Below are 14,039 nucleotides of genomic sequence, written 5' to 3' on the forward strand. Positions count from 1 at the left end.
TGGATGTTTGCCAGATTCTTCTGTTTCTTGCAGCTGAGGACTAAAGAGCAGTATTTGGTGTATTGTGTCACAGTACTGTTTGGTTAGTTTGTTTCCAATTACTTGCGGGTTTAATGCTTGATTGATTATTTGTTGGTCCAATAACCCTTTTATTTTTCATAAGGCATCAAAGTTAGGTAATGAAAACATGCAGACATTAATAAACTGCCTAACAGACCGGATGAGATTAGGCACAGCACTGAAAGTATCAACCCTCTGTTTCTCCTCCCTTTCTCTTACTTCCCACCTCTCCTGGCCTTGCTGTCATCTCCAATGGGTTCTGGAGAACCTGCACTTCTCTTCTGAAGGCAGTACTCTGCAGCTCCGAGACATTTGCTGGTGTTTGCTTCATCTGCAATCCCACAGAGGGAAGTCTGGGAATGTCCTGGGGTTGATGCCTGTAGAGGCCACATGGCTCCAGGGACAGGCGCAGAGCAAATTCATAACACAGCACACCTCTGGCTCACTAAATTTCAGACAGACACAGCTTTCAAGAGGGGTGTGGATCACTGGTCATGCTGACTGGATGTGATGAGAAAGGCTGTAGGAAGTAGTCTTTCCCATGGCTTTTAAACAGCTCGTACACGTTTTTCTCTGTCTTAGCATTTGTTAACAGCCAGTGCAGTAACGTACTGGAGGTTTTTTGCACTATATTTGGTCAGTGACAAATATACATTCAACACTGGGTAATAATGAGTGTCTTCTCTTTCCTCTTAGGTATCGTATGTACAGGAAAAGCCAAACAACAGGCTTCCCTTCACTAATCACAATTTTTTCAGCACCAAATTATCTAGATGTATACAATAACAAAGGTAAGAATTTAATTCCTGTTAATGTACAGTGTACTTCTCTGTACTCAAATATTTTGTGTTTTTTTCACTCCTTTATATATCAGTTCATGCTTATTTTCTTCCTCTCTTTATTAGTTCATGCTCATTCCATTTATTACATAATACAAACCTAATTAAATCTATTACAGGCAGACATATGCCTCTGAAAATTAACTGTATATTCTTAATATGCCTTAGGATATTTCTGTATTTTGACTGTAAGTTAAGTGAATGTTACAGGGAAAGCAAAACTGAAAACAGCTCTATTAACTAAGAGAAGTATATTAAGAAATGCTCTGGGTGAGATGTTTAGAGCCTAGTGTTCCTTATAATTAATTATTTGTCCCTTACTTCTTTCCAATAAAATTAACAGAGTTTGTGTATGGAAACTGTCTAGACAGTTAACAAATTTTATGGCAGATCATCAGTGGATGAAGCATGGGATATATATTGTCTGTGTTCCTTTATGTTTTGGGGTTTTTAATCCTTAAACACTATAATTTAGAAAGTTAAATATAATTAGGCAAAAAATAAAAAGGTTACTGCACAAATAAGAGTCACTGGTCACTCTATAAAGTCTCCACTCATAATAAGTGTTTACAGCTTGTCTGAATGTATTAGTTTATTGCATTCCTGGAAATCTCTAATGAACTGGGGGCGGGGGAGAATAATTTTTCTAAAAATAAACATTTTAATAAACCTGTTCTCCTATATCTTGAAATGAGAACTAGTGTTCACTTTCTCCTAGTCCTAGTAAAGCTAAAATTGTGTTCCCCTGTGAGCAAAGTAAAATAATTTTTTCTCAATGATGTTCTTGAAAGTAGCTTCCTTGCAAAGAGATTGATTTCTCTTGAGAAGGGATATTTTTAATTTGTATGCTTGTTTGCGAAGGAAGTAAGCAATATTTTTTTCTAAAACTTGCAAAAGAAAGCTTCTTCAGGCATCATTTTATATTATAAAGTGTATAATCCAAAAGCTGTTATGCCATGAACTGTATGGAAGGGAAGGAAACACTGCACTTAGGTAATGGGGCTTGCACACTTCAGATCTCTCAGTATGCCTGTTAACTTGTGGAAAAATTTATAAATTATTCTGCAAACCATGCAAGCAGAACTGTCAGTAGTTACTTTCATAAAAGTAGGGGCTTTGCTAGCAACCTAAACAGCACAGGATGAATCAAGAAATGTGTTAATTGTCTTGGTAGCATCGTTGCTGTTGGTGGGGAAGTGTGTTTACTCCCTGGGTTGGCTGCCTCATGTTGAGCCATGAGACTCTACAAGGAAGGTGGCAGAAAAGTGTTCACCTTTTGTTTCTTAGTGCATGGAGGCAGTTCTTTGCAATGAAGACAGTGGGTGAATAATGTGAGACCTCATCTTGAGGTCTTGATGTTAAATGTAAAGCAATGATTGACCAGATTCAAAATTTTGCATTTGAAACCACTGAGTTTAGGTGGTAAAGAGAAGCACCTCTCCATTTTCTCCAGTTTTGGAAGAGAGAGTCATTTCCCTTTTTCCATGATGCTCCACTGTGGCAGGCAGGTCTTAAATCCAGTGGGAAGCCTTTTTTGTTGGAAGGCTGTACACAGGCTGCTGAGAGGCGCTGATTATCTGTGATCGCAGTTGGAGTTTGGGTGTGCTTTCTGTGATACCTGTTCTGAGTGAGCTCAGGCAAATCAGCACTGGTGTGCCACTCTTTAATATATGACTTGTTGTAAATTTAGAGGTTGACCTTTAGCAGCTTTTTTTGAATTTCCATTGAGTTTAACTGCCTCCTTTTCTCTCATTAGAAGTTTTGGCGCATTATTTCATGTGACTGATTGCACTGGCTCTTGGCATTTAAAGTACATCACGCATAGTTTTTCATGCTGCGTTGCTCATGCATCTTTGTCTGGATAGTGTTTAGGGGCTTGCTTCCCTTTTTGAGAAAAAAAAAAACACCATCACATTCAGTAAGTCCAAAGCATGGCAGGACAGCTGCTCTAGATGCTGACTCATCATGAACTGGTGCAGAACCTAATTGATTTTTACAGATCATTTTGGTTACTGTCAGTCCTTGGAAAAGGAGTTAATCTCCTGCTAACTAGTAAGTGCCTTCCTGTTGTAGTATGCATTCTTAGTGTGCCTCTGGTTTTCAGTTAGCTAATGAGGTCACTCTAAATAATTTCCTGAGAGGCTCCAGCTCCCACTGACATGAAATGGGTCATTTGTAAATGCAGTGTAGTTTAAGGTAAATACATTATTTAAAAAGCTGGGAAAGGCTAAGAGTGCTCATTTTCACCCCAGGTTGATAGTTCTCCTACCCATTCAAGCAGATGTAGTTTCTTGTGCTTCTTCAAAGCACTTTAGAAGGAGTAGACCTGGTTGCCAACTTTATCCAAGGGCTCCTTTAGTCAGGAGAGCAGCCACTGGGATTAGGTGTGTCCTAAAAGAGGAGTAGGGAGGCAGTAATTCCAGAGCAAAAGAAGGTTTGACAGGAGTAGCTTAAGATGAGCTACTCAAACAAGACCATGTTCAGCATATCTGCTGTTGATAGTGCTGCCACGGACCCTCTGCATGGGCTTTCTCATGGTGCTGACCCACCATGGGAATCTCTTTTGGCTCTACTCTGCTGGATTCTGGCACTAAAGGGAGTTTTCTGTATCCTTTTTAGTTACTGGCTATTGCTTCATGAAAGCTGCGTGTCTTATTTGTCCACCATGTGGCTGCTGGTCCTGTCGCAGCACCAGACCACACACATGCACAACTTTGGGTGCCAAAGTGAGGTTTTTCAATTATGAGGCTCCTCTCAGGGGTTCCCTGTGTAGTTAATGGAGACAGAGAGGCTTCCGGGAGTGATTTAGAGACTCAGAAACTGTCTAGATATTGGGATCTTTATGCCCTCCTTTTTTGTGATTATCCTTCTTCGTTATTGTTATTAATTCCTTTCGTATTCATTCTAATGGAGAGCACTGGCAAAGGGAAGGAATTTTTATATGTTTTTTGGCAACTTCTGGTATCTTCATAGCTTTCTCAGACATTTCTGCTTTCATTTGTATTATTAAAAGGCATAAAGAAAAAGATACTTCAGGATTATTATTAAAACTTGTTATGAGAAATAACAATGCATTGATGATTTTTCTAAGGCTACTGCTTCTGCTCATGCAAGAAGATAAGTGTTAATTGGATTGTGGTAGTTACCTATGACTTCAGGGCCTCAGAGGAAGGCTGTGCTGATAAGAAACTCTGAGACAGTTGTGTAAGTACAGATTTACCCCAGATTCAAGGATGCCTATCACTAGGAGAAATTCTCTATAGCAACAGAATAAGAGTGTGCCATAAATTACTGTGTGGTATGATCTGGCCTTGTATCGTGTCTAAACTTTTAATTCCTACATGCAATATTTTTTAATGCCTTCATTAGGACATGCTGTAATGCTGTTCATGATACCACCACCGCACCTCAAAAAAAAAAAAATCAAGTGAAAGATTTTGCAGAAGTTCTAGAGAGGCAGGAAATTTGTTTGTAAAACACTGGTGATACTTTGTATTTTAGTGTCTGGCTGTCCCTTCACTAAGTGCATGATTTTTAGCTGAGGGGATAATTTTAACTAGCTATTTAAAGACAGACTATTATCATTTGAACACTTTAAAAAGATTAGGTGTTGTAGTAGAGAGATAACCACCAAAAAATCCAAAGTCATTAAAAAAAAAAAAATATCGTGAAGTTTCTGCCAACATGCTGCAACATACATGTGTGGTTGCTGAAAGGAAAAGCAGATGATGGAGAGAAACAAAGAAAGGATGCAGCAAAGTGTTTGAGATACTAGAAAAATAAAAAAAAAATCTGTAAATTGGTATGTTTCCTAATGTATCACATAAGTAATATGTCAGTGAAGTGTGTATAAAGTATTGGCAGGCAGTATACCAAAGATACACATAAAGAAATGTACCTGAGCCAAATGGATCTAACGTGAAGGTTATTTTTGTCTGGAAAAAGGCAGAGTAATATACCTGGAAGCAGGGATGATCTTTGAGGAATATTAGCACTTTGGGAGAAAGGAAAGAGATGTAACCTTCTGTTTGCATTATCAGTTTTCTTTAATGCCGCTGTGATGAGTTCTTGTCACGGAAACAAAAGCTTTTGAGGAGGAGCTGTCAGGGTATCTAGGCCATCTCATTGCTGAATCAGAGAAGTTTGCCATAAGTGATTTTTGCAGTCTGTTGATATAATCTCAAATGCCACTCCGCTCTCTGGAAGACAGAGTTGCACATGTAAAATAAATATCTCCAGAATTCTGTAAGGGAGGATTTTCCCACCTGCAATTAGCCTTGCTTTTATACTGGATTATTTAGATTATTATGTTGTATAGTAAATAATTTTTTCCTTTGATAATGTTTAAACTCCTTGAGCATTTTACTAACCCTTATTCCTGATCTGACTTGGGCAGAAACTGCTGTGGTTACTTAGCAACTCTCCTTGAGGAGAAGGCAGTGTTCCCAGTTGCACAGTTAATGCTGAAGTTAATTCAGCATTACATCAGAAATTGAAATTGTTTCTTAGGTATGAAGAATTTGAAAGACCTTTCACTGATCTATTTTCTAAATGCAGGATGAGTTTTCTGAAAAAAAAACTACAAGAAAATTAGTTGAATTGTTCGCTAAAATTATTTTGAAGTTGTTCATCTAAAAATATTCTGAGCTAGTATTTCTACCATGCTCATTATTTGTTTCCTCTGATGGAAATGTTATCGATTTAATTAATTAATACTGAAAAATGATTTGGCATATCTCTAAGCAGGATATAAATTCTGAACTATCTGTCACACAGTTTAATGTTGTTCATGTTGCTAAGGGCTTTAATCCATCTCCAAATATATAGGCTTTAAAGCATCATTTAAGATGCCAGAGGATCTGAGATATCTACTCAGATCTGAGAGGTATGACACAGGAGACAGTTGTTCCAGGCTCATCTTTAACTGAGGGAGACCAAGGAAATATAGCACTAGGTGCTTATATTTAATTCTGAGAAGATTAGAAGAGCTGTCTCCATTTCTAGCTGAAGGAAGGAGGTTTCTTACCTGCACAGTTTTCAACACCCATATTTCCAGCCTTGGGTACATGTGTTAAATGCTTAAAGCTAAACATTACAAATGCTCTTTACCTGCTGTGTTAGTGTTTCATTTCACTCTGATGTGATGTCAGCATCCAATATCTCAGTTTACTAGCACTGGAAAGAAGTATAATGTCATTTGGGATATCTGCACATCTTCACTTTACAAAACATCGGCATTTAAAACTTATTTACAACAGCAAGTATCAAAAATTAGGTTAAAATGTGTGTGTCTGTTAAGAATAATAAGATTCTTGCTCTGGTTGGTGATTATACACATAATGGCTGGTGGCTTGGTCTGCTAGCATCTGTCTGAGTATGTGTTTGGAAAGAAAAGTAGTGAGGTTGCAGCCTGGAATGATAAGCAAATGTTGGAGAGTCAGGTTTTCCTCTGTTATGGGTTTCATAACCAAAGGAACCCATCCCACTGTCTTCTGTCTTCTCCATTAGCAACTGTGTGGCCTCTGGTCTTATACCCTTCAAAAGATTTGTACTCTTTCAGGGCTGCTGGGGTCTCCTCTATTTACTTAGGCATCAAGGTAAGGTGACCTAAGAACTGAAGCAGAGGTGAAACCCCAAACCTTTTCAGAGCCAACAAAGAGGAAAAAGAGAGCTAGGTCCAAAAGAAGGAAAGGCACCAGAAAAGCTCAGGGAAACTCCTGCTGTTGTCTGAGAAGCATTTTCTTCTTGATCCAGATGAAGTTTTCTTCTTCTGCCTAAGTAGTAGTCAGAACTTCGCAATCAAAACAAGAACCAGTTCAATGTTAAATATCATCTTCGTTAGTTATCTATATAATATTTTGTGTGTGTTGTGCTTGTAAATGACAGATTTTTAATTTTTAATTAAAAATGCCAAAAAGTACTTGCGATACTGGTAATTACCCTACTTTATTTTATTCTTTTAGTGGGAGGGTTATTTCAGAAGACTTCTCTCTCTGTTATTACTCTGGTCTATTATATAGTGTTGTTATTCTTCAAGTGGCTTTTGAAGTAATTTGTTGGGGAGAAGTACAGGTCATTAACAGAGAATTTTTTGAAATACTATTATCAGAACTTTCTTTTTTAAGATACTGAGGTATATAAATTAATAGGGTGGTCTAAAGATTTTTTTATTATACTAATTGAGAATAAATTATCTCCCTTTCAAAGAAAACAACCCAACTAAAGACATTTATATTTAATTTGATGTTTTCTAACTGTTCTTTGTATGGTTCAGGCTTTTTCAGAGTCCAGTTTTAAATGTTCCTTGTAAAAGTGATTTATTCAAATTTCAAAGAATTTAGAAGTAGACTTACTGGATGAATTGAAGAATAGTGGGAAGAGGAACTACCTTGTCTCACTAAGATGATGAATTTGAAGTTTTAATCCTTCTAAATGAATCTTCACAACCATTAAGTGGTTGTTTTTGTGTGGTTTTGACTAATTTTTTCTGTAAAGCCACAAACTATTTATTTTTATTACGCAATTGTGTCACTAATAGGAGAAGAATGAATTTCGATCTGTTTTATGTGATTGCAACCAAAAAGTGGTGGAAACCTTAAGAGCATTGACACTAGTTTTCTCATTTTTGCTAATAGTGGTACTAAGCCATTTTTTCCTTTACTAAACAGCACAATGACTGATGACTGTCAGACTGGGATGGGCAAGAGTCCAATGTGGTTTATTTAAATAGAGGGTGCCTGCCTAGCAAAAGTTTGCATAATTGCTAGTGAGCTGTTCTCTGTGTCTATCAGTGAGTAGGTTTTGGAAACTCCCAGGTCACTCTGGATGCTGTCACTGGCCACAAAATGGAAGACATTTAGCACCCTATTAATTTTTTGTGGGAAGCAACAGCCTACTGCGTAAAAAAAGGTTTCTTGTCTGGTTGATACGCAGTCAATGAAAGGAGATAAATAATCAGAAGAAATTGTTCAACCCCTTCAGCCAACTTCGCATTTCCTGCAGTGCTGTCTCATACTGCAGTTGTGCAACTTCATTGCTGGCTGTTAAATGATAACCAGTCCCTGGAACTATGTACCTTCCTGGGGAGCCACAGGTGGGAAGGCTGGAGGAAAGGGGAAATCAAAGTATGATGCACCTCCTTCTTGTGATGACTGTTTGTGTTGCTTGTGTTGATTTAAGATCCTGCATCCAGTCTCCTGTAACTGCATTGTTTAAGGACTTTTGTGTCTTTGTGTTCAAAGTCCCTTTTGGTGGGACTTCAATGCTAATCTCAAAATTACCTTTTCAGGTTACCTTTTCAGGTATGAACCTGATGAAGTCCATTCACACTGGAGTTAACACTGAACTTGGTATAGTGTTTTAAAAAGTGGCTTTGCCATAAATATCTATAATTCCACCAGTTAGCAAACATTGTGTGTGTGTTGACAAGAATGATGCAAATGTTAAATCATGCAAGTCAAATCATATTAGTATTGATTCATATAACAGGGAGCGCAGTCCTAGAGTTTGAATAACGTGAGAAGCAAGTGTCATCTCTTGTACAACACTATGAATGAAATATGTTCAAAACTTCCATTGGAAGAGCAGCATTCAGACTCTGAGTGATAAATTGTTTTCTCTGTTAACTCCAAACTGTGGTTGTGAGGAGCTCAGATAACTGTGTGAAATGAGGACTTGTGGATACTCTGCTTCATTCCTCACTGGTGGCAGATCCCAGAGCTTACATTCTTGACTACTCAGAGATATTAATTGACTTATCAGCCCATCTTAGTGCCAGGGAAAGCTGATGACACTGCTTTCAGACTGAAAATTGCTTTTGACTTTACTGAGTCTGTAACTCAGACTGTTGTAACTGCCATTCAGGTGCTGCTGCTGGAAATAGTGGGTCAAAGCTGGTGAGCAGCTCTGCAGTGTTACTGATCTGGCAGCCAGTCACATGGCTGATGTCTCTTACTTCTTTTTTTCTCCCTTCTAGCTGCAGTATTGAAATACGAGAACAATGTTATGAATATCAGGCAGTTCAACTGCTCCCCTCATCCGTACTGGCTTCCAAACTTCATGGATGTGTTTACCTGGTCCTTGCCATTTGTGGGTGAGAAAGGTATGTAAATTGGTTCTGCTTGTAAAAACTGCAAAATCGTTTCTTAGTCACTGTACATGTGGCCTCGTTTATTTTAAAGGGCGAGAATAATTTGAAGACAGATGTCTTGCTGTTGAGGACAAATTTGTAGAAACAGGCCTCAGAGGGGCAAGCAATTACCAATGGTTATTCACACTTCTCATATATTTTTATAATTTCCACTCTTTCCAGGTTGTGATGCCATTATGTTTCTACCGTAGAAATAGATTTTATGGCATTGCAGGCCAGAGGTGCATTCACTGAACAAAATTCTGATTAGTTTTTCCTTTATAAGCTCTTGAGTATTCCCTTGGATATTGCTTTCTGATCAAGGGACATCTCAACAGACTTCACTACATGTAGTTACATCTTTACTCAGCTGATCTTTATGATAAGATGATGAGTTGCTTTTTCATCAGCAAACATAGAGCTGGTGATACTAAGACCTAGCCTGGCTAACTGTTCCTGGAGAGAGTAGAGAGTTGCCAGCAAGAAGGAAAACCTGCTCTTCAGCCCCTTCTCTACACAGGGCATAGGGTGCCTCATTGCTGGCAAGAAGACTCAAGAATACAAATGATGTTTTATTGAAACATGATGCTCTTGATGTTGCCTGAATACAGCTTCATGCTATGTATGAATGGCAGGCACACAAAAGGCATGAAAACACTTTGGTCTAGCATATTAAATGAATACCGAATGCAAACTGCCTAAGCCCCAAGTCATTTTATTCAGTGCCTGAGATGAAGCTTGCTTTGATCCATCCATTATAGAGTATTGCTGCAACAGCAATTACTGCCAGAAAACTATAATAAACTCTTAAAAGGTGCTTGGAATAACAGTTCTCTCTTAATAGGCAACTGGAAATACAGCCAGCTGTGGCTCTTACCTGCAGTCATGACCAGCTTTGTTTTCAGCTACTCTTTTGTATGAGGAAAGCTGCTGGTGAGACGCCTGAGGTCTCTGTGAACAAAGCAGATAGACAATGAGACAGGGATTAACAAAGAATAGGCAGCTGTTTCCACTAATGGAGACATTACATAATCCGCACTGACGTGTGTTGCAGACTCTCATGAAGCAGATAAAACGCTTTCATTTTCTTTGGCCATAAACTCAGCCAGGCTGTTTTTAGGTTGGTCGTGTTCTCCATACCCACTGCAGTCCTGTAAGATGTTCTGTAAGGTTCTTTTTTCAGAGGCTTCCCATCAGCAACCTCCTTAATGGGGGCTACAGGATGCATGGTCAGATTTGCTGAGGTTCTGAGACCATGGGTGTTCCTCATTTTTCTTCCATCTTGGTTTTTTTTTTTTCCTTCATGTCTTCCCAGTGGTCATGCTTACCAATTTCTTGGAAATTTTAGAGCCCAAAGAAGTGAAATCAGTATTTTCCTTTCTATGCAAAACAATATTCATGAATGTAAGAACTGGTGTTCTACACAGCTTGTTATTTATTTCCTTTTTTTTTTTGATATAGATTTTTTCCCTCAAAGACCAACCAAGGTAGGAAGCTGTTAGTTTCACTGGTTGTTGTTAATGTGGAAAGTGTTTCCACTAATCCTGACAAAAGAAAATCCTTCACTAAGAAAAAAATATAGCTTTGTCCCACACTTCTAATGTTCCAAGCCATTATTGTTGTCACAGAAGAGGATTTTTATAACCACTTGACTAAAAAATTTAAATTTTCGACCTCTGTAGCTAGTACAAGGCTAGACGTACCTGGTAACCCTTTTAATGATGCTTACTACATGTAGACGTAGTAGAGTTTTTCTTAATCTGCTAATGGTTTCACGTTTTACCTCATAACTTTGGCTTTTTTTGTTTTCTAAATTACGTTTCCTTGGTTGTGATTTTTGTGGGGGTTGTTTTTTTCATTGTTCTCACTCTGTGTGCTCTCTGGTTAGTGTCTCACAGTTGTCTTTCCAGAAGGAGATGAGACCAGGGTAGGGATAGCCTGTGGCTGACCCGTTCATGCCTAAGTTCCAAAGTAAGCAAGCTGAACATAGTCTAAATTCTCCAATAGTGATGTAACTATTCAATATAGAATAGTTCCATCTGTCAGGTACCTACAATATCTAGTATTTGTCCTGACTTTCAAGGGACATTGAGGGCATCTGACAAGAGTTAATGTTTTGTTGAACTGGAAGTACAGTGTCCAGACCTGGACAAATAAATAAATATTCTGTGATCCCTCTTGCTGTAACTTTTTCCACTGGAATGTTCCATTCACTGAGCAGGGAAATCAAATCCTACTACCATGTAGGAGCCAGAGGACAGGGATCAGTTCTGTTATACATGTTGAATGAAAAGCAAAAATGTATTGGGGGAGAAAACAAATGTTACATACTTTACTGACAGTTGCAAAAAGAGAAATCATAAGCACATTATTTTTTTGAGGTCTGCTTATTGTGGTGTTCGTTATATTTGGAAAAATTTTTATGGAAACCTGTACTTTTTATCAGCTACACAAGACACTTTCAGCTTCTATTACTACATGTGTAAAACAGGTCCTCTTGTTTAAAAAGTGGGTGCCATTATTGCACTGAATTTTTATTCACACTATTGCAGCTAGGGCTTGCTCTCAGGCAGACCAGGGAATGTTAATATCAACAATTTTGCACTTGTTTTCCATTTTAGTGACAGAGATGCTGGTAAACGTGCTGAACATCTGCTCAGATGATGAACTGGGAACAGAGGAAGATGGGTTTGATGGTAAGAGCCTCCTGCCCTTGGTCAAGACTGTTTGCCTTGAGATTACTTTAAAAATCTATTTACTAACCTTGAAATAATTTTCTGAATTCCATTTGAGTTCTGTGCTGCTAAAAGCAACTGTTTTGCTAGACTCCAGTGGATTTGCTTACCGTATGCTTTGGGAAGAACTAATAGATCTTCTGCCCTGTTCTAACCCTTTTCTTGGTCTCAATCTTTTGGTTAAAAAACCTGTATCTCCTTCCATGAAATCTGAGTTGTGTTGTCACAAAGGGGTCAGATATTGATTTCATGCAAAAGATTGCAGGGATTCTCATAGCAAGTTTATTATATGAATGAAATTTTCTTCCTACAATGAATTAAGCTTCCTGCGGAGCTGCTTCCAAAACATTCGTACTGCAACTCTGGAAGACTTGTACTTGAAGTATTACTGTAGTCACCTCTTTTGATACACATGTGTGTCTAAAAGGCGTAGAAAACCATAGAATCATTAAAAATAAACATGTAAAGAGAGAGAGAAAATGTTCTAACCTGACATATCTGCTGAGAAGAGAGGAGTGGTCACTTCTGTTTTCATTTGGGTTGAAGTTTATATGATGATTAGTTGCCTTGTACCTGTTGGTTTGCCTGTAAACAATACTGTATATCTTATAATTTGGAGATTTTTAGAAGTCAGTTTATTTTATTAGACATAATTGTCTGCTAGGCTGTGCGAGAGTAAATTGGAGCTCTCCGAAATGTCCCTTCTCAATTAAGCAAAGCTGAAAAAAATCCCATGCATCCCTAACATTCTTACTGTGAATGCTTTCAGTGTTTAAAAATTATGTGAAAACTAATAATAAATAATATATGTAATAAAAATAATCTATGAAAAGAACAGAAATACTAAAAATAATAAAGAAGAACCTGGAAAAATCTAGCACTACCGAATATTCTCAAGATTTTTCTAGTAGAATGAATGAACAAGGAGAGTGAAGAACTTTTGAGTAAGACAAATATTTAATGAAGTTGTAATTAATAATTAATCTTCTCTCTCAAAGTATTTATTTTTAATCTTTGGAAGAGGAAGCTAGATCACAGGTTTTGCAAAATGTTTCCTTTGTGATGGAGAAGACTAGTATGGATGATAGCACTTTGATTTTATTCTGAAAAGCCAGATGGAATTCCCTGTTCTGCATCTGCCACAAAGTGTGGACATGAACAATTATCTTGCAGGACTTGGGACAAAGACTGAATTTATTGAAACCAGTAATCAGTGGAGAGAAGAAAACACCTGTTTGAATATTGTGCCCATTTTTTCCCCTCATGAAATTTAAATAAGTCACTACTGTGTAATTAAAGCAGCGTGTGAAACTGTACGGAGGCATACAATGAGTAAAAACTGTGTCAAATTAAATACAGTAGCAACAAAACCATGTGCTTAAAATCCTTGGCTCAAGAAAGCGCTTAAGCTCAGACTGAAATCCCACTGAATGCAATGCCAAAGCAAAGACTTTATAGGGAGGATTTTTAAATTAATTCAGCCTTAGCCTACTACTGTCCTTTAAAGTTGTACTGTAGGCTTCCATTGGGCATAGACAGGCCAATGGTTGTACTCTTTTTCTGAAATTTCAGTGTCATCATTCCCATCCATAAGTTACAGTTCAGGAGCACATTTTCAAAAGCAGAATCAGAAATACTGAGGCATTAGGGGTCTTGGGGAACAGCAGCCCTCTCTGGCTGCAGGAGGTCTTTGCATCTACTGCATTTTTTCTGGGAGGAGGGTGAACCCCCACCCCATTTCCCTGGGAGTTTACCATGACACTCTTCTGGTTGTGGAGTTTGCAACATTGCAGGTGTCTAAGCAGGAGACAGGCTGAAATCCTCTGGGCTCGCATGTGTGTGTGCTGCATAACAATATCTAACAGTGTTAAAGTTTCCAGATGAGGAATAATTAAACGGTTTCTGGTACTGTAACGCTAATGCTGTTGTCTAAATCTGCTTTCAGTTTTTTCTGTATGAATGATTTCTCTGTGTAAAACATTATGGTAAGGAAGGTATGAGAAACGTTGTCTTTAGCACGGGGAGCTAAAAACCAGAGCTGGCATATGTTCATGTCTGCTTTCTTGTATAATCCCCTTAGAACTGTAAAATGGGATCTGTGGCAGGGGCGCTGCAGCTTGCTGTGGGCTCATGCTTGTACCTCCAGCCCACTGGACACAGTGGGCTCGGGGGGACTGCACACATGAAGAGATTGAAGGATTTGGACATCAAAGTAAATTTAAGGGTTGATTTAAATTTAAATAGAAGCTGATATCTGTAATTCCTAGTGAGTTCTGA

At 38.2% G+C, this 14,039-nt stretch overlaps 1 protein-coding gene across 2 annotated transcripts in view; it reads left to right on the forward strand.

Annotated features, from left to right (window-relative positions):
• Window positions 1–14,039, forward strand: part of PPP3CA (protein phosphatase 3 catalytic subunit alpha) — a 182,670-nt gene that overhangs the window by 150,610 nt on the left and 18,021 nt on the right. For both annotated transcript variants that reach the window (XM_050338886.1, XM_050338887.1), the window contains exons 8-10: window positions 757–851; window positions 8,875–9,000; window positions 11,649–11,723. In XM_050338886.1, the coding sequence (XP_050194843.1) occupies window positions 757–851; window positions 8,875–9,000; window positions 11,649–11,723 (296 nt within the window). The remainder of the gene's footprint in view (window positions 1–756; window positions 852–8,874; window positions 9,001–11,648; window positions 11,724–14,039) is intronic.

Source organism: Myiozetetes cayanensis, unplaced genomic scaffold, assembly GCF_022539395.1.
Source record: "Myiozetetes cayanensis isolate MyiCay16 unplaced genomic scaffold, myiCay2020 scf7, whole genome shotgun sequence".
NCBI lineage: Eukaryota > Metazoa > Chordata > Aves > Passeriformes > Tyrannidae > Myiozetetes > Myiozetetes cayanensis.